Source organism: Cordyceps militaris (genome assembly GCF_000225605.1).
Source record: "Cordyceps militaris CM01 unplaced genomic scaffold CCM_S00005, whole genome shotgun sequence".
Classification (NCBI taxonomy): Eukaryota; Fungi; Ascomycota; class Sordariomycetes; order Hypocreales; family Cordycipitaceae; genus Cordyceps; species Cordyceps militaris.
Genome location: NW_006271973.1, coordinates 1845350 through 1870811, shown reverse-complemented (window position 1 = coordinate 1870811; position 25462 = coordinate 1845350). Strand labels below are relative to the sequence as shown.

The window sequence follows — 25462 nt, the reverse complement described above, 5'->3', positions numbered from 1 at the left end:
GGCGGCGCGCTGCGCGAGATCTTCGGCGCGGGCAGCACCGCGGCCTCACCGCGGCGCGAGGCGGCAAGGACCTCGTCGCACGCGCGGCGGATGAAGCTGTGGCCGTCGTCGTTGAAGGCGCGCACAAAGGCACCGACCTTGTTGCGCTGGATGCTGTCGGCGAGACACCGGTAGCTCTCCGGGTTCTTGTCGTTGGCCCAGACAAAGACGTGCTTCTTGCCGGCGGGCACGGCAAAGGGGCCGATGCCGGCCATGACGTCGGCGACGACCTCGCCGGGCCGGAAGAGGGCGGTGACGCGCTGGTGCTCGGTCCCGAGCTTGCTGTTCCAGTAGACCTTGGCGTAGTCGAAGCGGAAGTGGCAGCCGGCCTCGCTGACGTCGACCAGGAGGTCGTCGGGCCCGGCGAGCACTTCGTAGGCAAAGGTGCGGAACTCGCTCGCGGTGCCGACATTGTCGACCTTGTTGATGACAGTCTTGATGCCGGGGTTCTTGTCGATGATGACTTGGGCAATAATGTGCTTGTAGGGTAGGTATTGGTCGCGGAGATTGAGATGAGCTGTCATGTGAGTGGGAGGTTTTGGCGCGGCGGATGGGAGGTTGACGTACCAACATGGCCGGCTGTGTTAAAGCCGCTAGGTATTTCGTTTTGCAGCTCCTCGGGGAGGATGCTTCTCATAACGTCCACTGTCATTGTCAGCAGATTCGTTCTATGAGGCGGAGAGTAAGCACCATACCATAACTCCACAGGCTGTAGTCGATATTGATATCAAAGGGAATCACTTTGAGATCTCCCCTCTTGGAAGCCTCCTGGAGCTCTCGGCTCCAAGTCGACGGTTCTGCGCAATCGTCAGCCCAAACCCGCTCTTCTCCCCGTCCATGTATGAGAGCGTACCCTGGGGCTTGATATGCGTTTTGAGGACTAGGCATTTGTTGCCTCTGGCAGCCAGCGCAGGATCCGGGTCCGGGGCCACCTGCTGGAAGTTTTGCAGCACAAACATCTCCTTTGTGAGTTCCAGTTCCTTTCTATATTTGGAGAGCAGCTTGTTCTCGCGCACCGAGACGGCGGCCGACGGTATTGTGCGGGCAAAGAGGGCCCTGTCCAGGGTTTTGGCAGCCCTGGCCGCGGCGGGCGCGCGAAAGAGGTTCATGTCTTGGGGCACGACGTCCTGCAACGCATTCGATTTAGCTTGTGTTTTTGCCGCGCGGTTGTCCCTTTGCTCACCTCCATGTCTGGAAAAGATGCTGGCAGGGATGTGAATCGTGAAATGAATTTCGGTGGCTCACGCAGCTTTTGCCTCGGGCCCCACCTAATTCCAACGTCAATACCGGGCAGTCATCGCGGTCTGTCTTTGATCAGCAAAGTCGAACAAGTGATGACGCCGTTTGTGTGAATACTGCAAGGCTGAATTGTGTAAAGACATGGTTAGAATAGTAGGCCCAGAAGGTTTAATTCCGTCGGATGTGACGGTTGATCAAGCTACACGGCCAAGATAAGCTGCAAAGGTTCACAACTAAAGGGCACAGAACTGCCACATCTGCGAAATATGAGACATGTACCACATCTGTAATATATAGAACAAGCAGAGCGAAATCAAACGTTGGATAGTTTGCTTTCCCGATTCGGAAGCCCGATGCGCCCAAGATTTAGATAGCGAGTATCATTTTGTCATTTGTCTGTGCCTGTGCCCCACACGCGAGGCTGTCACTTACATCACCACTTTCTCGTGACTCGAATCATCAAAATGCCCGAGAAGCGCACTTTGGATGCCTTTTTTGCACCTCAGGCTAAGAAACAGCGTCAAGCCGAAGCTGAGCCAGTACGCCGCCCTCGTAATGGATGCCGCCGCCGCTGACATAGTCCAGGCGTCCACTTTACAGCACAGCGCGTATCCCTTCGAGATTGCCGACTTTCCGGCGTCTCTGGCCAACGAGCTGTTGCCTCCCAATTTGCCGGCGAAGCCTGGCCAGACAATAGATGACAAGAAGGACCTTGATCTCCTCTACTTCGATCCCTTCGTCCCAAGACTGCAGGCCCGTCAGCTGTTTGAGTTTCTGAGGGCCGAACTACCGTTTTATAGGGTTCAGTACAAAATCAAGCGTGGTGGGATAGAGACCGACATAAAAACACCTAGGTTTGTCATACCTGCATTCTTCGACAACGTCGCTAATGTAGCAGATGGACAACCGTTTTTGGCCTAGACGAAACGTCGCGATTCAAAAATGGCCGCGTTGTTGATGCAAAGTCTGAGGTGCTTGTAGCAGACAGCCGCTATCATCGCTACCCCCCGCGACCAATCCCGCAATGCCTCGAGACATTGCGCAGATCTACCGAGGCTGCTACAGCGTGTCAGTTTAACTTTTGCCTCGTCAATTACTACGCGTCCGGCGCGGACAGCATATCCTACCACAGCGATGACGAGAGATTTCTGGGACCAGATCCTGCCATCGCTTCCTTCTCCCTGGGGGCCCAGCGCGACTTTCTCATGAAGCACAAAACGGCCCCAGAGAGTCTCAAGCTCGCCCTGGGCAGTGGAGCCATGGTCCTGATGCGCGGAACAACCCAGTCGCGTTGGCTGCACTCGATACCCAAAAGGACAGGCAAGAACAGTGAGGACGGAGGAAGAATCAACATTACCTTTCGTCGAGCCATGACCAAAGATGGCACAGAAAATTACTACAACTACAATGTCGGCCGAGGACCAGTGTACCGATGGGACAAGACACGGCGAGAGATGCGACAGCGGAATAAAAAATGAAGTGCATGTAATGAGTATTATGGGGGATGGGCGAGGGGTATCTATTTGCCGCGACGGAACTGGGCACTCGAGAAGTTGCGGAGAGCCTTGACAAAGACTTGATAGCCGAACGACTCGTTGTCCTGCAGGCAGAAGATCTCAGTGAGACGAATCTGCCAAGGGGGGTAGCCAGAGAGTTCGACATAGGGACTGAATAGAATCAGCAGATCTGGCTCGGGCATAATGCCCTCTGATAGTTCAGCGTCGATCAGGTCCATGGAGATATCGCGAGGCGACAGCTTGCCCTTCTGGGACATGTCGGCGAGCGTTCGGGTCAGGTCCACAACAGACTCGCGGCCATCCTGCGCGGAAATCAGGTGAACTCGCAGCTGGCCGGCGGGGTTGGGGCTCATCGAAGCGGGAGTAGAGAGAGCCTCGCGGTGAGGTGACGTTACAGAAAGAGACGCATGTTGTGTTCCGAAGTAAAGGGCAAATTTGGCAAGGATGGCCTCGTAGACGCGGGGCATGTGCTTCTTGAGGATTCCTAGACACGGTTAGCGACTAGCATTCAAAGGTGCGTCTCATTCCTACCAGTCTTTTCGTAAATGGAAAGCATCGGAATCTCAGTGCAGGCAGTCCAAGTAGCCAATTCAGCGGCCTCGTCAATTAAACGCTCAAGATCGGCCTTGGGTCGCTTATCCTCCTCAGCACGCAAAACGGCGCTTAGGTGGCTCGGCTTCTTCGGAAGCCCAGCGACGTCCCTGCGAATGTATTCCGGAGTTCCGTGGTGGTAGTACAGAACAGACGATATTTGGTAGCGCACAATGTTCCAGGCCTGTCGCAGACGGATGTAGAGGGAGAAGATGCCATGCATGATGGCGAAGACGACGACGAAGAGCGCATGCTTCAAGAAACGGCGAACGCCGAGGTGCGACTTTTGTTGCTTGCTTCTCTTCGAGACGGGCGGGATATCGTTGACGGGAGGCAAGTGAGACTGTATAATTAGGAGGGAGCTTTGCGATGACGTCGAGCCGACGACGTACCTTGATCAGCCGCGCCCTCTCCTGCTCGCTCAAGAGCGTATGGTTGGCCTTTGCGTCGGCGCGATACGCCTTGCGAGCGGTTGCGGTGGCGGGCATTGTGGTTGTAACAGCAGATGGAAAAATATCGACAGAGGGAATAGAACGAAAAATGGAACGAAGGGAAGAGACAGGATATGCAGAACAAGGGATGCGAGATAGACAGCGTTGCTGTCCAAAAGAATAGTGGCAAGCTGGACATGTGCTTGCGTCTATGAGTGTGGCGCAGGAGCCACATCCAGTTAGTGGTGGGGCTGAGCTCTCTGCGCGCCTCCATAACTCCAAGCACCAGTGACACCCGCATCTACACAACAGCGCCAAGCGGCAACAGATCCCCAGGACTGGGACAGAAGCACAGCATTGAATCTGAATCAAGAAGCCACGGCTCGGCACATGTAGGCAACCGGGCCGCGCCCAAGCCCGCGTCTCACCATGGACCGAACCAGCATCGGGGCCAAGAGCCTCTTCCCCAAGGGCCCCAGCTTCACCCTCGAGAACTTCTCCAACAAGGACTTTATCGTACGCGACTTTGTCGACAGTCTGGCCGAGAGCGCCGTGCCAATCAATCGCAGGTCGGGCCCGGCGCAACCAGCCTTTGATGCGAAGCCGCTCATTCGCACCTTTGAGAGTACGCACGCGGTCGACCTTACTCCTCGCGCCGCCCGCTGACACCTTTGCTAGATGCGCTGAGCCAGTTGGCTATGCTCGGGGACGAGCTACAAGAAAAGGAGTCGGAGCTCCTATCCCAAGTGCGACGCGCAGAAGTTCAGCACGACCAGACACTTGATACCCTAGGCAGAAAGCTCGACGAATCCATGAGCTCCTTTGAGGCCCTCGACGGGGCCGCCGCCCCCAGCAAGACGAACAACTACGAGACGCAGAACAAAGCCGACGGCGAAGGCAACGTGGCCGTGCAGATTGGTGAAAAACTAGAGGACCTGGACCGCAAGCGACGGCGCGCGCAGGACGCCCAATTTCTTATCCAGTGCTGGAGCGAAGTCAGCGACGGCGGCCAGCTTGCGTCGCTTGAGGAAATCCGCCGGCAGGGCGGTGCCGAGAATAAGATTCGCTGTGCTGTCATTTCCCGCCAGCTGATGCGCATCTCCCAGCAGCTCGACCCTGCGTCGTGGGGCACCACCAACGGCCACCGCAACAGCTCTATCGGGAATGGCAACGCGAACGGCAATATCAACGGAACTGGAGGGAAGACGCACAATACGCGAGAAATTCTTGAAAAGTTTTGCGAGTCACTCGAGCAAGACCTCCTGCAACAGTTCAACAACAGCTACCGCAAGCAAAACTTTGACGACATGATGGAGTGCACAAGGGTGCTGTACGACTTCAATGGCGGGGCGAGTGTCATTGCGGCGTTTGTCAATCAGCATCAGTTCTTCATTGATCGTGACCAGCTGATGAATGACGAAGTGATTGCTGATAAAGACATCTGGGAGCCCATTGCGGACCCTGATGCTACTCCCCCTGGCGTCGAAGCCAGCTTGCAATCGCTCATTGACGAAGTCAAAATTGTCATGCAAGAAGAATCATTCATCATCAAGCGAGCATTTCCCTATTACGAAACAGTCCTGACCAAGTTTATCCAGCGTGTTTTCCAACAGTCGATCCAGCAGCGCTTAGAACAGGTTCTAGACAAGGCTGATACGGTATCGTCGCTGGCTTTCCTGCGCTCACTTCATTCTTCCCGCAGCTACATTAGCTCTTTGATTGAGGACCTTAAGACTCATGGTCTTACTGAGCATCCAGAGCCTTGCTCTGGTCAGATTGCGCAAACTCTCGACCAGCAAGTGGACGAGCTGTTTGTCCCCTATCTCGTCGGCAATCTTTACATTGAGAGAGAAAAGAAGAGCATCGAGGAAATGTACAGCTCGCTACTTTTCAAGTTTACAATGTACCACTCACGCAAAAAGAAGGCACCGACTGGATTCATGGCCTCTCTCGCCCAACAGGGCACGCAGCTGATGGCCTCAGCCAAAGACGCCTACCTGGAGCGTCTTGATTCGTCGGACCTGACACCGACACAAAAAGCTACCATGTTGCGCGTCGCTGGTATTGCGGAAAAGGACAATAAGAATGAAATCGAGCTCTCCGAAGACGACGGGACCCTGAGCGTGGCCAACGCCAAGCGCATGCTCAAGTGGCTTGCCGAGAGTGTGCAGCGCACACTGGAGCTGGGCACCGCGGTCGAGACGCCCAAAGAAATGAGCGTCTTTCTGCACCTGCTGCTCACCAACATGGGGCACGTCTACGTCCAGACGGCACTGGATGCCGCACACATGCAGGCCACCATGCTCGAGCACTCCAAAACAGAGCCCGACATGGCGTATCTGCCCGCGATCCGCCCTGCCGTCACCATATCCGCCATCATGGACCGCTTCATTAGCACGGTGCTCATCCGCCTCGCCGAATCCAACACGACGGTCCGCAAGAGCATGGAGGCGCAGAAGAAGCAGGCCATTGACGACATTGAGAAGAAGACCAACGCCGTCGTCAAGATCTCCATCGACGTCATTGTCAACTACGTCGCCAAGACGCTCAGCGGCCAGCGCAAGCAAGACTTCCGCCCCAAGGACGTCGAGCTCGAGTCCCTGCAGACGCCCACCTGCCTGACGACCTGCACCTTTCTCGGGCGCGCCGCCAAGCACGCGGCGGCCGCCCTCGACGGCCAGAACGCGGAAAAGTTCTTTAGCGCGCTCGCCGCGGAGCTGCACCGGCTGCTCTTTGACCACTTCAAAAAGTTCCAGGTCAACGCCACCGGCGGCCTCATGGTGACGCAGGACATTGCCAAGTACGTGGCCATGATGCGCGACTGGCCGCTCGCCAAGGACATTGGCCTCGCCGTCGAGCTGCTCACCGAGATTGGCTCCCTCTTCATCGTCGGCGCCGAGGCGCTGCGCGAAAAGTCGCGCGGACTGGCGCCCGGACAGACGGCCGCGCGCGGAAAGCTCTCCAAGGCCGACTTTCAGGCGTTTGTGCAGCGCCGGGATGACGCCTCGTCGGTCGGCATCCAGAGCATGCTGGCCGGGTTATAACGAGCGAAGATGGGGTATTGTTCTTTTGGAGGAAATATATGTATGATTATGAATGCAAAGATAGGATCCCGAAATAAAGTGACGAAAACCCCCCGTCCCAGCTGGATATATGACGCCCATGACGCGATTTCCATGTACAATTCTATAAATCTGCTGCGGCCTACGCGAGCCAGCAACCCCAAGCTATCTCTCCACTTCTGGTTGTACGAGCTCGCCCAGGGCTTTGCTCTCCTCCAAGACCTGCCTGGCCGCGGCCTCTGACAGCTTCAAGTCCTCCATTATGAGGCGCACGCCGAGCTCCGGAACCAGCACGGCCTGGATAAACGCTGCGGATCCGCGCCCGGCAACGACGCGGTCGTCGACCGCGCGCTTCTTCAAGGCATCCCCAAACGCGCTGACCAGGTAGTCGCCCATGGCGCTGAGCCCGCGCGGGCCGTAGTAGCCCGGGTTGAAGTTTTCCTCCTGCTTCATGGCGCGCGCGCGGCCGGCCTCGATGTTGCGGGCGTGCAGGGTGCGAAAGTGCGAGCGCGCGGCGGCAGCGCCGTCGACGACGGCGCGCAGGTGGTCGCTGTGCGCGGCGAAGCGCGCCTCGATGGCGTCCCAGTCAATGGTCGGGTAGCCGCGGTCGCGCCATGTCTGCGCGGCGGCGCGCTGCTTGTGCAGCTGGCAGAAGCGCGTCTGCAGGCGCACGGTGAGGCGCTTGCCTTGGCCAAACTCGTCGAGCTGCGCCCGGTCGACTTCCTCGCCGCACCAGGGGCACTTGGCGGCGGGGGGCGGCGCGGGAAGGTCGTCGGGCACCTTGAATCGGGGCCGACTGCCAGCGTCGTCCTGGCTGTCTTCGTCGTCGGAGAGCTTGGACATGTCGGCGGCGTCCCCCAGGGGTATTCGCTCGCTTGGTGACTTGTCCAAGAAGTTTTCTGGTAGTTTGAACACTGCGCGTGGTGGTGAAGAGGGCGGCGATTTATTCTTTTTGCTCTTCTTGATGACCTTTTTGGCGCCTCTTTTCGATTTTAACGGCGCAAGAATGCTGTCCTCATCGTCGCTATCAGCATTGCCATTCAGATCGGTAAAGAGTTTCCTAGGAGAGCTGAGGGGCGATGAGAGTATGTTCTTTCCTGGCACAATAAACTTTGAAGGCTTCTTCTTTTGTGGACTTTCTAATGAGCTGAAAACGCGAAGTGTGTTGCTACCTTGTGACGAGCCTGCGCATGTTAGTGAGGCACGGCGCAGGCGACTGTAATGGCAACTAACCTGGCTGGCTGCTCTGTGAGCTTCTTGGTTGTTTTCCATAGGTAGATTTGGACACTTTATTGCCTGTGAAGCCCCATTTGTTCCTAAGATGGTTTCCTGGCTTCAACTTATCCTGGGCCTTCGGACGTTCACGTTCCAGATATTCTGGAGACACCTTCTTCCGCTTCTTTACAATCTCTGCAGCTGGCGGTTTCTTTGGCGCGAATGAAGTTGGCTGGATAGCGGCCCGCCGTGACCTGTCAGCCGCGGATAATTCAGAGTCGCTGTCCGACGGTGACGGCCGCCGAGTCGGAACTATGCGCTTGGGAGAGGCGGCTCGGTCGCTGGCCTTAGCAGCCTGAGCTGTCCCCTCGCTAATCGTATCATCCTCATCATCTGTGGACATTGGCGGAGCATCGTCGGCGACGGGAGGGTTCACCTGCCGCGGGCGATTGCCCACAGTCTTGAGCAAGCCAGGAGCGTTGGCAGTCAAGCCTACTCGTCTGCTCATGGCTGCGGGTGAGCTGTCACTATTCGGCTCAGAGTGGTACACTCATCCGCGTATTTCCGGATTCAATTATTGCATATTGGGCGGCGCTGACCGTTGCGGATGATGGCGCACCAAGTGAAGGTTAATGACGGGCGTGGCTTCATCATGCGCGCCGGAAGACGCGTTGCGCATGTGGGGCGATAAGTACTGCAACTTCATACCTAGGTAGTTAGATGCCTGACAAGCTGCAACCTTTCTTTCAGATCAAAACTGGCCTACAGTAATTTATGAGCTGTCACAAGGAAAGCTATATATGTATTTACACACATTTATGGCATATTTTTACTGGAGCCAAATACCCATGTTGCACCGTGTACTGCCTCAACGTGCGTGCAAAGCAACTGGTACAAGGCGAGATACAGACCAGTGATTGGTAATTGAATGTTTGGATAGTGAAACAAGACATGTGATTGCTTTTGAGCCCTTGATTGCTACTTCATACCACGAAACCAGAAATTATTTTTGTTCCGTGCACAGCTCAAGTATTCTCTGCTTCCTGCCAATGGCTTGCACCTAGCTCGAGGTGGTGGGGTTGGTTGCTTCAACCCCTAGACCGCTATAACCGCTTTGTCACAGCTTCAAGGAGACATCAACACCTGCACAACGGAGGATTGGCGCGTGGCACAATGGCGCTCAACCGAAAATATGCAAATTTACCAGACTTGGTATGAGTTTTGCTCTCACAGCAAGCTCAGGGCTAATAGTCGCATCGCAGGACCTCTCGGCTCCAGACATCTACGAGACACCTGAATTGACAGACGACAACTCGACGATACCCGTGCGTACACAGCTATATGCCTATTTGGCAATATGGACCCCTTCTAATTATTCTCAGACCACAGCCGCCCGTACGCAATCGGACGATGAGTTTTACGATGTTGAAGACGACACGGACGGCATCTCGCACTCCCGACTACGGATTGGCGACGCCCGTTCGCGATTCGAGCCCGCTGCCGTCGACACAGACGGCGTCGACTTTTCTGATCGCGTGGATGGAAAGCGCAAGTCATACAAGGCCTCAAGCCGTCGCCAACGGATTCTACAGGACGGAACTACCGAGCTAGGCGATCTATCCGAAGACGACGACGAGGAAAGCCTAGAGCGGCGCATTGCACGGCTGACGCGCGAGGTACAAGAAGCAAAAGACGAATATGCCAAGCTCAAAGCCTCCCCAGACACGCAAGACGACACGCGACTGCAGTCCCTGAGCGACTTGCTGGCCACCATGTCGATGCCCAGTACCATCACCCACGAGACGATACCAACCAAGACGGCAACCCCTGCCGACAAGGACGCTACCGAGGAAGACGTCGGAAGCTCTACGTATACCATTACCTACGCGCCGGCGTACGAACAGACACACGCGCTCGCAAAAGCAGCCGACTTTGACCGCCGGCTGCTCGCCCTCGAAAAGGGTCTGGGCATCAGCTCCTCCCTGTCCGCCGAAGCGGGCGCGGGTGGCCTGCCGCGTGCCATCCTACCCACCCTCGACAACATGGACAAGCAAATTGCCACACTGGCGCAAGCATCCACCGCGAACCTCGACGCCATCAGCCGCCGCGTCCGCACGCTGGCCTCGGACCAGAATGAGCTCAACGACGCCCGCGAAAAGGCCAAGGCGCTGCGCGAGGAGCTGGGAAAGGGCGGCCCCCACATACAGGCACTGCCACCGGGGGACGGTGCGGCCGAGCAGGAGACCAAGATCAATGCCCTGTACGGCGTGCTCCCGACGATTGAGAGCTTGGCGCCAATGCTGCCGCCGCTGCTGGACCGCCTGCGCTCGCTGCGCGCCATCCACGCGGATGCGGCCGCAGCTAGCCACACGATGGAGCAGCTGGAGCAGAGGCAGGCCGACACGGCGGCGGAGCTGAAGCAGTGGCGGGAGGGCCTGCAGAAGCTCGAGGAGACGATGGCGGAGGGCGGCGCCACGGTCAAGGGCAACATGACGGTCATGGAGGGATGGGTCAAGGACCTGGAAGAGCGCATGGCTAAGCTGGGCTGAAGTTTTGGTAGCGAGAGCATTGGAGCGATACCCATGGTCAATTCTTGATGGACATTTTTTTATACATGAAAACAGTTCAATTTACACAATTCCATCCATCATGCTCGCTCTTAGTACATACCTGCCAAGGTACCTAGCTACTGGGCAGGGAGTTGCGTGGCCCCACATCATGGGCAACACGATTTAAATTTGCGGCCAGCTCAGTTTTCCTCCTTCTTCCTCTCTACAACCACCACCATCTGAAATTGTAAGTAACAACCATCTTCATTTTCTCTGCCCATGCACCCCTCTTGTTTGGAAATGATGCCTTTTAGCATGTATTACCTGACTCCACTGATGTCAAATTTGATCACCAAGATCTCTGATCCAAACCCTATTTTTCACATTTCTTAAATGCTCGCTGCAATGGGGAACAAGTTTTGCTAACTATTTCCGAAAAGAAAAACATAGAAAACCCAGAGAAAAGCAAAAAAAAAGAACTCGCTACTAAGTCGACATGTCTGCGACGGCTGCTTCGACCGGTCAATGCACCGTGCTGTACTTTGCGGCCGCCAGCTCGTACACGGGCCGTGAAAGCGAGACGTTTCCCGCACCCGTGCCGCTCGCGCAGCTGCTGGCCGCCGTCGAGCGGCGGCACCCGGGCATCCGCGCCCGCGTTCTGGATTCGTGCCTCGTGACGGTCAACCTCGACTACGTAGACGTGCCCCAACCCGGCATCGACGATGCTGGCGTCGTGATCCAGGCCGCTGACGAGGTGGCCATAATCCCGCCCGTCAGCTCCGGCTGATGGGCGCTCCTTCCCGCCAACCATAAAACATGCTTTGAAAACAAAATCCATCTGCCGGGGCTTACATGAGAGAAATATGGCCGAAAGAAAAACAAAACCCGCCCCCTCCACACGTGGTCTCCCGCTTCATCGGCCTACCAGCAACGGCTGCGTCTCATCACCACGCTGCCCGTCCGGCGCCCACGTCGCCACAAACCACTGCCGTCTCGCGCTCCTGCTCCGTCGCCGCACGTGTCGCAGCGCCAGCCCCAGCAGCCAGAGCAGCAGCACCGCCAGCAGCGTCGCGGCCACGGCCACGCCCGTGCTGAGCACCGTGTAGGTCGAGGCCTGGCAACCAAACGGCCGCGTGCGCAGCTCCCACCGCTCAGCGCGCGCGGGGCACACGTCGTCGTGGTAGAGGGGCGCCAGGAACGCAGGCTCGTACTTGTTGGGCACGCAAGCCCACGACTTTTTGCCGTGGTATGCAGTTAGCTTTCATCATCTTTGATAGCCAAAAAGAAAGAACAAGTTGGAAGTAAATTTTCTGTCAAAAGTCTCGATTATGTGTGTCAGGTGTAAGCAAAAACGTACAAAAGGGCACCAGGAACACTCGGCCGTGTTGATGCAGCCGTTGCAGTCTTGCTGCGCCCAGCATCGCAGGAAATGCTCAAAGTCGCTCCTGGCGACGGTAAAATTGTTGCGAGCCGCCTCGACGGCCTGGAGGTTGATGGAAGCGTCCATGGATGGCGAGTTGATGAAAGAATGATGGAAGTGACGCGGCAATCATCTCTCTGGAACGGAACGGCTGTGGTGCGGGGCTGCGCACATGCTGCGACTGACTGCGCAAGCCACACACCAGGACTCAGCACAATCACATCAGATGAATCGCGATATAATATTAATAGCTGTTAACGCTAGCATTTCCATGGTATTATACAAAGAATGGTTTGCGCGCCACTGTGCCTATTCATACACGCCTTCCTCCATGGCGACTCAATAATGACAAACTCATAAAAAGTTCGCCTGCCCTAGGCTGTTAAGCTCGCGAGAACGTCGCATCTGTTGCTTCAGCTTTCGCATGTCTGCTCGTCGCTGACGAGCCCACTGCTTCTTGTCTACTGGGGGATTGACCGCTAACGATTCCAGAGTCATGAGGTCCGCTAGGAAACGGCGAATGCGGAGGCCAGTTTCGTTTCGAACAAATGCATCGACTTCTTCGTCGCAGGCGGCTGATGCTGCGATGTGAAGACCCCGAAGTACATCGCGATCCGTAATTTCCCTGTCGTCATAGTCAAGTTTGGAAGAAATCATAAACTGGGCCATGGACGAGGTACGGCGAGGGATGTTTGGCCTGGCATTTGCCCGTGACGGCACGCCTCTGTTGCTCCTACAGCAAATACCAATGTGGTCGATAGTATCGGGTCGTGCATCTCGAGCCCTTGAATGGCCCAAGTTTTCGGGCTCTGGTCCATCCTTGGTTCCTTCGACAGCTCTCTTCAAGTCAAGAGGGGTCATTTGTCGTCGAGTCCTGTCATATTGTTTGGACGTAGTTTCATGCGGTATATGCCTTTTGGAGCTGGTGCGTTTATTCTTGATCGGAGATCTATTCAATTTTGCAGGCAGGATATGCGGATGGGGTGATCCTCGCCTGCGTACGTTTGGCGACTTTCCTTTGTCTTGTTGACGTGGGTACGAAGGCAGCATTTTGGGACTGATAGCATGGCTCTTAGAAGTCAAGTTCTCCGGTGCTACATGTCGCCCTGCTGCAGGTTCTTCGTCAAGCAATCCAACTTCCGGGCGAGGCGGTCGCTGAGGCGGCACCGGCGGTGGGGGAACGGGGGGAGGAGGCCCTATACCACCACGGAACTTTGGCATCGGGGCAGTCGGCAGCTTTTGAGGCTGAGCCCAACCAGCTTCTGTTACTGTGGAAGGGCTGTGATCAAAGCAAGAGAGACAGTGCTTCCTGGGCTTTTTGCCAGGGGTAGTATTTGCTTTCTTCTTCTTCTTCTTCTTCTTTGGAACTTCGTCAATCATCGCATAGCGCCACTCGTCCATGCCGTTGGTAGGCGCAAAAGAAATTTCCGTGTTGGGACTATCACTGGGGTCCGTGTCATTAAATCCGTCCACTTGGGAAGGCTTCCCTGCGACTGGTTTCGAATATTTCGACTTGCTAGACGGCCCTGCCTCTGGCGGTGCCCTCGCCTCAACAGCCTTGGTGATGTAACTGTCAATACGGTTCGCTTGGTCTTTGGACGTCACGGCGAGGCCAGCAGTCTCAAACTCGGAACGAAACGGTAAAAGAGCTGAAACAGTTCGGAGAGTTGAAGCAGATTGTTTTCTGGGGACGCGAGCTTCTCTTTCCTCGCAACGCTTGGCATATCGTTCAAGGTCTTTGGCGAAGTGGTCGACTGCATCCTGCTTGTTCGAACTTTGCGACTCATCAGAGCGATCGGCAGGGGCATGTGTTTTCGTATGGTGCTGCCTGCACCGGCCGACAGACGATAAACGAAACTGCTGAACGAGATTTCTGGCAATGGCATCCACCAGCGCCGAGTCTACCGAAGCCCGTTTTGTTGAGCTGGCGGGATCTTTTGTGCCATCCACTTGATGATGGTAGCGTCGAGATTTCGATGCCTTGTACCCGTGATGTAAAGATCTCTCATGTGTTGCCATGGATGAGGATGAGCCAGAGCTTGCCGGTGGTCTGGCACCGTAGGTGGATAAGAACGACGACGTAGATGGAGGGATAGGGAAGGAGTCCAAGTCAAACGAGGAGTCGGATGGCTCAGCGTGCTCCTCGGACGCAGCCTCGGGCGTGGTGTGAATATTAGCAAAGGTGCTTTTGGTCGGCGACCCTCGGGCTGCGACGGGCCGAGCTGGGAAAGTCTCAATCCTCTCGGGTCTTTGATAGCGAGAGCGAGCATGACGTCGTGGTGCAGCAAAGGTTCTGGAGTGAGGACGATGATTATTGGTAGAGGTATTGTTCAAGTCATTTAATTTGCTGAAATGGGCGAAGTGCCGTGGGTTGCCGCCTTCCGGGATGGAAGCCAGAGTGGCCATGCTAAGCTCTGGGCCAGGGGCGGGTGGATGAGCTTTGTGAAGAATGTTGGGTGATAACGAAGCCTAAGCATGGGATAGCACGAAAAAAGGAGTGCAGACAGCACTGATGCAAGGTTTGCGGAGAGGATGGGCGGGCGGCCATTTGCCCATGGCGGCGAGAGCTGCCCCGGCAGGAGAGGACAGCAGTTGGCCGAGCCACGGCACGAGGCTAGGCATGGCGAGGGCAGGAGCACGGCTATCGGATATCCTTGATTCCCGGAGACGAGTACGTCTCGAGCTGGCGTTTCCCCTTGCGCAGCAGAAACTCAATGGCTGCAAAGTCGCGTTTGTCAATACGGATGCTCTTTGCAAATTCTGCCCTGGACCAGGTCATTAGCAAACGCCTCGACGAAGACAAGGCAGCAAACGAGCTCACCTCGCAAAAGCTTTAAAATGTGGTCTAGTGGCCTAGTAAAAAAAGAAATAGCATGTTAGTCAAGCGGTGCTAATGGTGTTGCAGCCGGAATGGCAGCCGAAGCTCGGTCGTCATTGGCGCGAAGGGGGCAGCGCAGATACCTCGGGCTTCTTGCGGCTCTCGCGAAGACAGTGGCGGTAGAGGCCCAGAACCTCTTTCTGGAGGCCGGAGAGGCGCATTGTGCTGACTGGCGGCAGATGAAGTGCCGGTGCAGCCGTGTGTCGTGATGGAAGGAGTGGTGGTTAGAGGTCGAAATGGACACCCATGTCAGTGTCAGTCGATGATGTGCCTGTCAGCGCTAGCGGGTTGGTTGGCCTGAGGTGCCGAGGGATGCTCCAGCGAACGGGTCAGCGCTGGTGAATATAGCGGGTTCACTGCCTGCATTTGGTGAGCTTGGTGCAATTAAGGTATGAGGTACACTTTATTAATTGCCTGTGGGAGACAGGAATTCATCGCCCAACCGTCACCGAGTCATCTCCGACAAATCATTATTCGCGCTGTAAACAGGTAGGTACATAGTATCAACTATAAAAGCATCACCATTCCCCTTACTCAAATAATCACACATTTCATCATTCATACTCTCCACTGAATCAACAAATAAAAATGTCTTCCTTTTCAGTGAGTTTAGCTCGTTAATACACTTCCAACCCACTCTTGCTAAGTGATGCTGCCAACAGAGGCTTGTTAGATTCCTCGCCCACGATGGACACTCCTATTATGGCGACGCCATCCTCCCCGACGGAGAAACGGACATTTCCAAGGCCCAGAGTGCCCGGATTATCGAGGGAGATATCTTTGGTCAACACCAAGTCACGAATCTCACCGCCAATATCCGCACCCTTCTCCCACCCCTAGCACCAGCACACTCCGGCACCGTCCGCTGCCTGGGCCTCAACTACGCCGACCATGCCAAAGAAAACAAGCTTCCCGAGCCAAAGTACCCTGTCCTCTTCTTCAAGCCTCCCACAAGCCTGTCTGGTCCCACCGACCCCATCCCTGTTCCTCACATGGCCCAGGAGATGGACGGTCTCGACTACGAGTGCGAGCTGGTCATTGTCGTCGGCAAGCAGTGCAAGGACGTGCCCGAGTCCGAGGCTCTCGAGTGCGTTCTTGGATATGCTGTGGGAAACGACCTGTCTCACAGAGACTGGCAGTTGAAGCACGGAAACCAGTGGGCTCATGGCAAGGGCTTTGACGGCTGGGCACCGTATGGTCCTGGCATTGTCTCCTCCAAGCTGATTGAGGACCCTCAATCGCTCTCCATCTGGACCAAGGTCAACGGCGAGACACTACAAGTAAGTCGACATACTTTTGGCAAAGACTCAAACTGACTTTGACAGAGTGGCAACACTGCCGACCAAATCTTTGGCGTCAAGGAGACCATTTCGCTCCTCAGTCGAGGCGTGACCTTGATGCCCGGGGATCTCATCTTTACCGGGACGTACGTCTACCATCATTTCCCTGTACGCACAAACTTGCTGTCTAACCGCTCAGACCTGCCGGTGTTGGAATGGGACGCTCACCACAATTATGGCTCAAGGACGGCGATGTTGTGGAAGTCGGACTCGACCATGTCGGTACCTGGTAAGCACCCAAACACCAAGCCACACACATACCCACATACTAACGGCCCCAGTGTCAATAGGGTCGAGTTTGCAAAGAACTATGCCAAAATATAGGCGGCGATGGATGGATGTACATTGCCTATCACGAGAATCTGATACGTCAATACACTTATTCGCGGCGGTGTGAGATGTGGTGTCGCGGGCATGACGGGCAAGAATAGAAGCCCCCGTCGTGTCTGGTCGACATCGGAAATGGACAGCATCGTAGGAGTCGTAGCGTAGAGTTCATTTCGATGTAGAGTGATGATAAGTTTGAATCAAGTTTAATGCGAGGTAGCTAACTAGGGAGCGAAATGAAACATCTGATAGACGCATCACGTGGCTTGCATTCCAGAAGCGTGCACTGCCCACCCAGCCGGGCGCAAAGCAGCAGCCTAACATTATAACTTAGTTCCCGTGCAATGTGGCGGGAAAAGCCACCATTACTCTCTATTTCCATTAATAGCGGCTCCGATGCTGCTTGTTCCTTGTATGGGCGTTTCGCGAGCAAAGCAGAGTGGGCATCTCTTTCAGCCGCAACAGCACGCGCCCCAATTCCCCGTCAGGATTGGGCCACGGACTTGGACAACGCCCAGACATGCAGTGAGGCGCCCTGGGGCGTCGTCTAGCCTGCTCTTTCGGTGTTTTTAGCCTTTGAATTTACATCATGGATCCCCGTCCCGCAAGGCTGTTTTAGCCATGGACGCAAACGCAGCTCGTGTGCCCGCCGCGCCGATCCGTTACAAGCACGGACGGGCGGCGCAACGCATATAGCCAACAAACTGCTGCCCGGAGACGACAGTTGACTGCTTGTCGGATGCACACCGTCGCCGTTTCGCGCCATGAAAATCAGCATCCTCGGAACGAACACGGCCAAAAGAAGCTCGCTGGTTGACCCTGCCGAAGACGGGAGCGCGTCGCCGGAGACTAGCACTCCTATGGGCGGCGTGGCACCGTCGGCGTCGCGGCCCGCCCTCCCCGGCGCGTACGACAGCACAGCGCTGGCCGACATCGTCGAGAACCCCGAAGAATACCTCGCGCAGCTGCAAAACGAGTGGCTGCGAAAACACCACGATGCCATACACCAGACGCAGACAGCATCGGTCGGCGATGGGGACGACGAGGTCGACTGGCGCCAATACAGCCCACCACCTGGACTCGCCGACGCCTCCAAAGTCTTCTCGGAGCCGCTGACCGAAATAATCCCACAGTCCATCACCAATGTACAGGAACGGGTCGCGCAGCAGTTGCGCCGGGAAGAGGAGGACGAGGCCGCGCGCAAGGTCGTGGAAGAGGCCGAGGCGCTCGAGGCCGCCAAGAACAAGGAACCGTATCTTCCCATTAACATGGACGGACCGAAGAAGGAAAAGGAAATCGATACTTCCCCAGCCGAGCTCAGACCGGACTGCGATACAGCGTCGCTCTATTCACGACGTAGCTTCATCCAGGGGCAGGTAGACAAGCGCCGCAAGTTTGGCTTCCGGAAGCTCTTTCAGCGGAGCTATGAAAAGGGAGAAAGTGCCGCGGCTGGCGAGGCCCGTGAGGCGATTCTGCAAGATCTTGAAAATCGCCTCAGCAAAGCCAATGTCGAGTCCACTGCGCCAGAGACGCAGGAGACGCTCCAGAAGCTACGGCGAAACAAAACTGTTCGCGTCCCGGAAACGCAGGAATTAGTGTACGTGGAAAATTTTTGAGCTGCCGAACACACGATTGACATGACTTCAGTGAATGCGTTTCTTGTCTCGACGATTTCGCCAAAATGGACGTGGTCAAAGTCGTATGCCATAGCTACTGCAACGAATGCTTCGTCCGTCTCATCACGGCCGCCTGCGCCAACGAGCAGCAATGGCCGCCCAAGTGCTGTCTGAACCAAATTCCGTTCCGCACAGTCCTGCACCACATCCCCACCGACTTGAAAAGGACGTTTGAAGAACGGCGATCCGAATGGGAGGTGCCCATCGCCGAGCGCGTGTACTGCCACGTCCCCGAATGCTCGGCCCTGATACCGCCCAAGAATATCAACCTCGCCAAGCGCGTCGCCCGCTGCGCCCAAAACCACTCGACGTGCACCATCTGCCGGCGGCCGGCGCACGGCAAAAACGAGTGCCCGGAGGACCAGGAGATGAACATGACCAACATGCTCGCCGAGGAGGAAGGCTGGAAGCGCTGCTCGCAGTGCCGCGCGCTGGTCGAGCACCGCGAGGCGTGTCAGCATATGACGTGCCGCTGCGGCTACCAGTTCTGCTACGTCTGCTGCCGCCGCTGGTGCACCTGCTCCTGCACCATGGCACAGCTCACCGAGCTCAAGGTGGCGGCGGACGTGCGGCGCCAGGAGCGGCGCCGGCGCGAGGCGCAAGAGTCGGAGGAGCTGCGCCAGATCCTCGCCCAGATCGAGGAGCTTGAGCGCCGCGAGGCCGAGATCCAGGAGCAGCACCGCATCGCGATGCAAAAGGAGCGCGCGCGCGGCGAGATCCTGCGCCGGCAGACGGTCGAGGTAAAGTTCCAGCAGCTCGCGCGCATGATGGACACACTGCACGAGACGCAGGTGGACATCGTGGAGCGGCAGCAGGAGGCCGACGGCACGGACCTGGCCACCGACGCCGCGAACAAGGAAGCGGCGCTGGCACGGGAACAGGAGGCGGAGCTGGCGGGGATCGAGGAAAAGATCGCCACGCGCACCGCCGACGCGGAAGCTCGCCGCGACGCGGACCTCGCCGTACGCGCGGCCAAGGAGCGCGCGGCGGAGAGCGACTACGAGGCGCGGCTGGAAGCGTACTGGGCCGAACGCGACGCGGCGGCGGCGGCGGACGAGGTCGAGTCGGCCATGCTGTTGCTGCGACAGCGCATGGACCGCGACTACCAGCGCTGGGAGGCGTGGCAGGCCGAGGAGCTCGACGCGTACCGCACCAAGCTGCAGGACGAGCGGACGATTCGCGAGGAGCTCATGTACAGCGCCCGGCACCGCCTGCAGGGCCGCCACGAGGACATGCAGGCCGAGCTGGCCCGCCGCATCGTCGCCGAGCACCGCTGGATGCGCGAGGTGTTTGTCGAGCGGGGCGTGCTGCTCGCGGCGGCCGAGGCGGCCGAGATGGTGGGCGATGCGGATAGCCTCTTTGGCATTGATCTGGATGCGCCACGGCCAGAAACGCCCAATGGTGTAGGGTTGGCTGTTTGACGATTTATAGCATTTTATGGCGTTTTTGTGTGTAGCATTTGCAAATAGACAATTTGTATAATAGTGGACTAAATGGGCATCATCTCGTACAGAGGCACCGCAGACTCGGTAATGCGTGTATAAGTCGGCAAGACGTATTGAACAGTGCAGGCCAACCGACTAAAGATCAATCAATCTGCTGTCCAGGTCAAATGCGGCGCTTATAGGGCCGTGATGATTGATTATTGCTGAATCCGACTGCTGATATTTAAACCACAGGATCTGGTCAATTGTCAGGCAATGGCAGGGGAGGCGCAGCTAATTTGTCCTGTTTATCCTTTCCGGCACGGTACTGCGGTAACGGAATGTTCATCGCTTTGAGAGGTATGATTGTATTTACCACCTTGTTTCGCTTCATTTTCCTATATTATTATTATTTGGTAAAAGACTTTAAATACGTGGCTTTAGGGTACAAACGGATGAAGTGTCAAAGATTACATTCACATAGTCCTTCAAGAGCTCAGCCGCCCCCTTCAATCTGCGGTGGCTTTCTCGTTCAGACAATTCAAATCCATCTGCCAGCAGGGGTCAGCTTTCATCACTTCTACAGGCATCGATATCTTTGTCGAATATAATGTAACTTTGACCAGGGTCTCCGATGGATATGTGCATTGTGGCGAGCGATCCCTTACCATCAAGTGCGGTGAACTCTGCCTTGGCGCTGTGGAACGCCCTGCAGAGGTGAGATCGAATTGTCAGATGGAATGCCACTGTTGTGTGACGGCGAAGACTCGAAGCGAGAAGGATACGTATAGCTGCGTATTTACACGACAAAATGTGGTGGTGTCCAAGTGCTGCACAAATTACCACCTTAAGTCGGCCACTAATTAAATCAAATATAATAAATTGCTTAGTACTAAGGTACTAGGTAGTTATCGGAAACAAAATGCAGTATTATTATCTACCTTGATGACCACTAAATCTGCTATATTAGCGTCACTTTAATAGGACAATCACTTAAATAAGTCTAAGGTCTACCTACCTACCTAGGTGTGGATCTACATTTTGCTACGCCGAGTCTCACTTTTTGACGTTGCCATCCGACGATTGAATCTGAGCTATTCAAACACATACGACGCTTGCGACAAAACGTGCATACAAGTTATGACTCTGAACCAAGTACTGCGCTGCTACAGTATATTCTATTTGATAGTCAGAGAGGCAGGATGGGGAGCATAGAGGCGGACAGCCTGCCCACAACGCAGTGAGTCAACCTTGCAAACGGCTTCATCCAACACTGGCAGTCGTGCTAACCGCCACTCCGGAAACAGCCCCTTGAAGATATTCGAGGCATGTCGCAAGCAGAACAAGTTCCTATACGCATGCGCGCCCATGGTGCGCTACAGCAAGCTCGCCTTCCGCCAGACGGTGCACCACTACGGCGTGGACCTGTGCTGGACGCCCATGATTCTCGCCAAGGAGTTTAACCGCAGCAGTTTTGCGCGAGACAGCGGTAAACCTGCGTCCCCAGGAATTCAACCCAAAGATGTATACCAGATTTTGTTCCTAACCTGTGTTACTAGACCTCACCATTGGCACAGACGGCCCGCAACCAGTCACGATTCTGCAGTTTGGTGCCAACGACGCCACGGAGCTCGCGCGCGCCTCGTCGCTCGCCGCGCCGCACGTCTCCGGCGTGGACCTCAACTGCGGGTGCCCGCAGGGTTGGGCGTGCGCCGAGACGCTCGGCGCGGCGCTCATGAACCGCCGCGAGCTGGTGCGTGACATGGTGGTGGCGACGCGCGGGCGACTGGCTCGCGACGGCTGGGCCGTCGGCGGCACGGACGCTGACGTCGAGGATGCCAAGGGGCGCAGCGTGAGCGTCAAGATTCGGGTGCACGACGACTTGAGGTAAGAAAACGAGAGAAAGGCATTGAGGGGGGGGGGAAGACGAAGAACAGGCTGACATGATGGACAGAAAAACCATCGACTTCATCGACACCGTCATCGGGGACCCTCACCACCGCAACATTGACTGGCTCACCATTCACCCGCGCACGCGGAACACGCCGTCGACCACGCCCATCCGTACCGACGCCCTCGAGATGCTTGCCGCAAAGTACGCCCCGACCCTTCCCATCCTCCTCTCCGGCGACGTCTTTGACCTTGCCGCCCTCCCCGTCCTCCCGACACTCACCACCAAGGGCGACGACAACGACGACGACGCGCCACCGCTGCCATCACCCAGCAACACGCACATCGCCGGCTTCATGTCCGCGCGGGGCCTCCTCGCCAACCCGGCGCTCTTTGCCGGCCACGCGGCGTGCCCGTGGGAGGCGGTCGAGCGGTTCATGGTGCGCGCGGCGCGCGCCCCGCTGCCCGTCAAGCACGCCGTGCACCACGTGCAGGAAATGTGCGGCCCGGGCTGTGGCCCGGACAAGAGCGCGCTGCTGAGCAAGAAGGAAAGGCTGGCATTTGCGCGCATGACGGACATGACGGAGCTGGTCGATTTCTTGGATGACAAGATTGCGGAGCACACGGGGCGGGCCGGGGGCTTACGGCGCGATCTATGGTAGATGATGGGGTACCATTTCGCGAGCATATATAAATGAGGTTGGGATGAGTTTATGATTATATGATTATAGTTTATTTAGAGAGATAAATGTAGTATGCGTCTCGGCAGGGACGACAAAGCCCGGGGTTACAGCAACAAAGCAATGGCTTCGTACGGACCGAGCTCGACTTTCCCGTCAACGTCGGCCGTCGTCTTGCCCGTCGGCGAGAAGACGACCTCGCGCGGGGTGCCGCCCTCAAAGGCCCACGTCACGGCGTCGGCAGAAAAGTTGCAGGCGACGAGCGCCGTGTCCCCGTTGGCGGCGGTGCGCCGATACGCTAGCACCTTGTCGTGCGTCTCGTCGACCGCGGCAAAATCGCCATAGACGAAAATGTCCTTGCGCGCCCTGCGCTCACCCAGCACCGCGCGGTACGCGGCGTACACGGAGCTCGCGTCCCGGACCTGCGCCGCGGCGTTGACCTGCGGGTAGTTGTCGTGGACGCGCATCCACGGCTTGGCGTCGCCGGTGGTGAAGCCGGCGTGCGCGGTGCCGTCCCACTGCATGGGCGTGCGGGCATTGTCGCGCGACTTTTTCTGGTACTCGACTTTGAGCGCGGCCTTGGTCGCCTCGTCGGCGGCGTCTTTGCGGAGGCTGAGAGGGGGTATATACAGTCAGTTTTTTTTCCCCGTCTACTTGTGGAGGCAAGGAAAGCGGGCGACGTACTTCCAATGGTTGAGGCAGTCAATGTCCTGGTACTCGTCCATCGGCCACTCCTTGGGCAAGTTGGTCATGCCAATCTCCTGGCCCTGGTAGATGAACGGCGTGCCGGCCTGAAAGGCCATGAAGACGGCAAGCATCTTGGCGCTGGCCGCGCGGTGCTCGGGGGCGTCGCTGGCGAAGCGGCTAACGGCGCGCGGCTGGTCGTGGTTCTCCAGGTACAGCGCGTTCCAGCCGTTGTTGTCGTACATGAAGCGCTGCCACTTGTTGAGCGTCTGGCGGATCTCGCCCAGCGTCATCTGCTTAGGCGAGAACTTGCCCTCGGCGCCGTGGTCCAGATCCATGCTGCCACGCGCGCAGTTAGCACAAAGGTGATACTCGCACCCAAAGGACACGGTTTTCGTAGCAGCACGTACAATTCAAAGTGGAAAATCATGCTCAGCTCCCCGCGGTCCGCGCCGACCGCGTTGAGGAGCTCCTGCTCGTCGCCGACGCACGGCATCTCGCCGACGCTGAACGCGTCGTACTCTTGGAGGATGGCGCCCAGCTCCTTGAGGTACTCGTGGAGACGCGGTCCGCATGCGTAGTACTCGGTGCCCTTGGCAAAGGCCCTGTCCGAGTCGGGGAAGCGCTGGTCCTTGCTGATGAAGTTGATGACGTCGAGGCGGAAGCCGTCGGCGCCGCGGTCGAGCCAGAAGCGCGTCGTGTCGTAGCACGCGGCGCGCACGGCGGGGTTCTCCCAGTTGAGGTCGGGCTGCTCGCGGGCAAAGAGGCGTAGGTAGTACTCGTCGGTGGCCTCGTCGTACTCCCACGCACTTCCTGCGGCTTGTGTGTGAGCGGAGGGTTGCTGGGAGGGGGGGCTTGATTCGAGGGTCGCTCACCTTGGAAATGGCTATCCCAGTTGTTGGGAGGCTGCCTCTGGCCGTGGGCGTCGTAGCGCGGCGGGCGCCAGATGTACCAGTCTCGGTACGGGTTATCCTTGGACTTGCGCGATGCCTGGAACCACTCGTGCTGGTCGCTGGTGTGGTTCATGACCAGATCCAGCACAAGCTTCATCCCCCGCTCGTGGAGCTTGTCCTTGAGGGTGTCGACATCGGCGATATCACCATACGGCGGGTGAATGGCACGGTAGTCGCTGACATCATAGCCCTGCATCCGTCAGCTTCACATCTCGCCCAAGCTAGGGGGAGGGGGTGCATACCATGTCCACCTGCGGGCTCTTGAAGATGGGAGAGAGCCATACAATATCTACGCCGAGCTCTTTGAGGTAGTCGACTCGTGAGATGATGCCCTTGAGGTCGCCGACACCATCCCCGTTGGAGTCCTGAAAGGAGGCCGGGTAGATTTGGTAAACGGCGCTCTCCTTCCACCACGTTCTCAGCTGATCTTTTTGGCCCGGCATTGTGAGAATCTCGCCGGTGGTTTCGTCCTTTGAAAGGAGAGAAAAACCAAGAAACCGGTAGCGTAGCTGCGAGTACGAGAGGAGGGGGGTTTAAATAGCATCTGCGCTTGCGGGTAGCGGGCAACGCCATCGAGCTCCGGACCATTGTCCGAACCCCTCCTCAGGCTGGGGATGGCGTAGGAGCCCAAGGACCATCGGGCTACTCGGATGCGCCGCCTAATACCAGTATGACGGTCAATTGTTTCTTGATTCTTCTTCTCATTGGGCAGGATGGAGAAGTGATCTTCTGCGATGGCGGCCTTAGACCACCCTTTCTCCGCATTTGTTACCCAGCTTGCAGTCCGCTAGTCGGCCTCTCGGACCGACGGGTTGTCGCCCCAAGTACTCCGTACTCCAAACACAACGTGTTTCCAAAATGTGTATTTTTGAGAAGACGGCGAGATTGGAAATGTAGAATCTCAAATCATCTGTCACCGCTATTGCACGGCCAACGCTAGACGCGTAGCTGGGCAGCCCTTGGTCATCGCAGCTCGCGTCTATGTCAGCCACCTGCTTGAGGAAGCCCATCGGCGATATCACCATACCTTGTGCCTTGTGTCTGGTGCCGGGCTGTAATGCGACGGCAGAGTGGCCGCAGCCTTGTACAAGCGAGCGGCACTACTACAACGCTCCCGCATGGGGCACGTAGCAATGTGCAGTCGCACTCTGGCCGGCCGCGGGTAAGCCTTGGGCGGCGCCGCCGCATGTCGTGCATCACCTAGCTGGTCTTGCAGCATCTCACGATATGAGGTGGTGAAGAGCTTACTCCCACGATAACTAGTTTGCGGGATATTCTCTGACCAGCCTGAGCTCCCAACCTGGGATTGGACCTCTACCCACAGACCCCTTCACGTCACCGACCCGAGCTGATGCCGCTGCGCTGCCGTTGCATATCTCCATGCTTGGGCCATCACTTGTCACGCGACAACTTTACCTGGCAAGCTGACTAGAACTCGTATGCTTACCCTGCCCCGTCAAAACTGCTTGTAGTGGTATAATGCTTCGAGGATGAGGCTTACAGAATGCTAGGGCGCACGGTTTGGCTTGAATTCACCCTAGTCAACC

General features: G+C 56.8%; 13 protein-coding genes across 13 annotated transcripts in view; 7 read left to right on the top strand and 6 right to left on the bottom strand.

Annotated features, from left to right (window-relative positions):
- CCM_06943 (tRNA (guanine) methyltransferase Trm5) overlaps positions 1 to 1228 on the bottom strand; it is a gene marked incomplete at both ends in the record, with an annotated part of 1682 nt that extends 454 nt beyond the window's left edge. The window contains 5 exons of the mRNA XM_006672081.1: positions 39 to 556; positions 607 to 684; positions 735 to 836; positions 893 to 1166; positions 1223 to 1228. Coding sequence (XP_006672144.1) covers positions 39 to 556; positions 607 to 684; positions 735 to 836; positions 893 to 1166; positions 1223 to 1228 — 978 coding nt within the window. The remainder of the gene's footprint in view (positions 1 to 38; positions 557 to 606; positions 685 to 734; positions 837 to 892; positions 1167 to 1222) is intronic.
- Positions 1229 to 1742: 514 nt separating this feature from the next.
- CCM_06942 (DNA repair family protein) lies at positions 1743 to 2756 on the top strand (the record flags this gene model as incomplete). The annotated part of the gene is made up of 3 exons (XM_006672080.1): positions 1743 to 1817; positions 1864 to 2132; positions 2177 to 2756. The coding sequence occupies 3 exons, from the start codon at positions 1743 to 1745 to the stop codon at positions 2754 to 2756; spliced, it is 924 nt and encodes a 307-aa protein (XP_006672143.1).
- A 41-nt stretch (positions 2757 to 2797) lies between these two features.
- CCM_06941 (Di-trans-poly-cis-decaprenylcistransferase-like protein) lies at positions 2798 to 3874 on the bottom strand (the record flags this gene model as incomplete). Its single annotated transcript, XM_006672079.1, has 3 exons — positions 2798 to 3279; positions 3327 to 3729; positions 3779 to 3874. The coding sequence occupies 3 exons, from the start codon at positions 3872 to 3874 to the stop codon at positions 2798 to 2800; spliced, it is 981 nt and encodes a 326-aa protein (XP_006672142.1).
- Positions 3875 to 4246: 372 nt separating this feature from the next.
- CCM_06940 (exocyst complex component Sec10) lies at positions 4247 to 6861 on the top strand (the record flags this gene model as incomplete). The annotated part of the gene is made up of 2 exons (XM_006672078.1): positions 4247 to 4442; positions 4496 to 6861. 2 exons carry the CDS (start codon positions 4247 to 4249, stop codon positions 6859 to 6861), a joined length of 2562 nt encoding a protein of 853 aa, XP_006672141.1.
- Positions 6862 to 7044: 183 nt separating this feature from the next.
- CCM_06939 (uncharacterized protein) lies at positions 7045 to 8602 on the bottom strand (the record flags this gene model as incomplete). The annotated part of the gene is made up of 2 exons (XM_006672077.1): positions 7045 to 8063; positions 8113 to 8602. The coding sequence occupies 2 exons, from the start codon at positions 8600 to 8602 to the stop codon at positions 7045 to 7047; spliced, it is 1509 nt and encodes a 502-aa protein (XP_006672140.1).
- A 665-nt stretch (positions 8603 to 9267) lies between these two features.
- CCM_06938 (dynactin subunit, putative) lies at positions 9268 to 10643 on the top strand (the record flags this gene model as incomplete). The annotated part of the gene is made up of 2 exons (XM_006672076.1): positions 9268 to 9306; positions 9357 to 10643. 2 exons carry the CDS (start codon positions 9268 to 9270, stop codon positions 10641 to 10643), a joined length of 1326 nt encoding a protein of 441 aa, XP_006672139.1.
- Positions 10644 to 11139: 496 nt separating this feature from the next.
- On the top strand, positions 11140 to 11430 carry CCM_06937 (molybdopterin synthase small subunit CnxG; the record flags this gene model as incomplete). The annotated part of the gene is made up of 1 exon (XM_006672075.1): positions 11140 to 11430. One exon carries the CDS (start codon positions 11140 to 11142, stop codon positions 11428 to 11430), a length of 291 nt encoding a protein of 96 aa, XP_006672138.1.
- Positions 11431 to 11556: 126 nt separating this feature from the next.
- Positions 11557 to 12150, bottom strand: CCM_06936 (uncharacterized protein; the record flags this gene model as incomplete). Its single annotated transcript, XM_006672074.1, has 2 exons — positions 11557 to 11901; positions 12001 to 12150. The coding sequence occupies 2 exons, from the start codon at positions 12148 to 12150 to the stop codon at positions 11557 to 11559; spliced, it is 495 nt and encodes a 164-aa protein (XP_006672137.1).
- Positions 12151 to 12417: 267 nt separating this feature from the next.
- On the bottom strand, positions 12418 to 15102 carry CCM_06935 (uncharacterized protein; the record flags this gene model as incomplete). Its single annotated transcript, XM_006672073.1, has 2 exons — positions 12418 to 14532; positions 15025 to 15102. 2 exons carry the CDS (start codon positions 15100 to 15102, stop codon positions 12418 to 12420), a joined length of 2193 nt encoding a protein of 730 aa, XP_006672136.1.
- Positions 15103 to 15529: 427 nt separating this feature from the next.
- On the top strand, positions 15530 to 16605 carry CCM_06934 (fumarylacetoacetate hydrolase family protein; the record flags this gene model as incomplete). Its single annotated transcript, XM_006672072.1, has 5 exons — positions 15530 to 15544; positions 15604 to 16221; positions 16267 to 16367; positions 16421 to 16510; positions 16563 to 16605. The coding sequence occupies 5 exons, from the start codon at positions 15530 to 15532 to the stop codon at positions 16603 to 16605; spliced, it is 867 nt and encodes a 288-aa protein (XP_006672135.1).
- A 767-nt stretch (positions 16606 to 17372) lies between these two features.
- On the top strand, positions 17373 to 19705 carry CCM_06933 (IBR finger domain protein; the record flags this gene model as incomplete). Its single annotated transcript, XM_006672071.1, has 2 exons — positions 17373 to 18205; positions 18256 to 19705. The coding sequence occupies 2 exons, from the start codon at positions 17373 to 17375 to the stop codon at positions 19703 to 19705; spliced, it is 2283 nt and encodes a 760-aa protein (XP_006672134.1).
- A 1205-nt stretch (positions 19706 to 20910) lies between these two features.
- On the top strand, positions 20911 to 22260 carry CCM_06932 (dihydrouridine synthase 4-like protein; the record flags this gene model as incomplete). Its single annotated transcript, XM_006672070.1, has 4 exons — positions 20911 to 20948; positions 21016 to 21197; positions 21268 to 21595; positions 21663 to 22260. The coding sequence occupies 4 exons, from the start codon at positions 20911 to 20913 to the stop codon at positions 22258 to 22260; spliced, it is 1146 nt and encodes a 381-aa protein (XP_006672133.1).
- A 125-nt stretch (positions 22261 to 22385) lies between these two features.
- CCM_06931 (alpha-amylase, putative) lies at positions 22386 to 25297 on the bottom strand (the record flags this gene model as incomplete). The annotated part of the gene is made up of 9 exons (XM_006672069.1): positions 22386 to 22890; positions 22963 to 23301; positions 23373 to 23775; positions 23838 to 24105; positions 24158 to 24424; positions 24484 to 24668; positions 24751 to 25015; positions 25063 to 25215; positions 25259 to 25297. 9 exons carry the CDS (start codon positions 25295 to 25297, stop codon positions 22386 to 22388), a joined length of 2424 nt encoding a protein of 807 aa, XP_006672132.1.
- Positions 25298 to 25462: the final 165 nt, after the last annotated feature.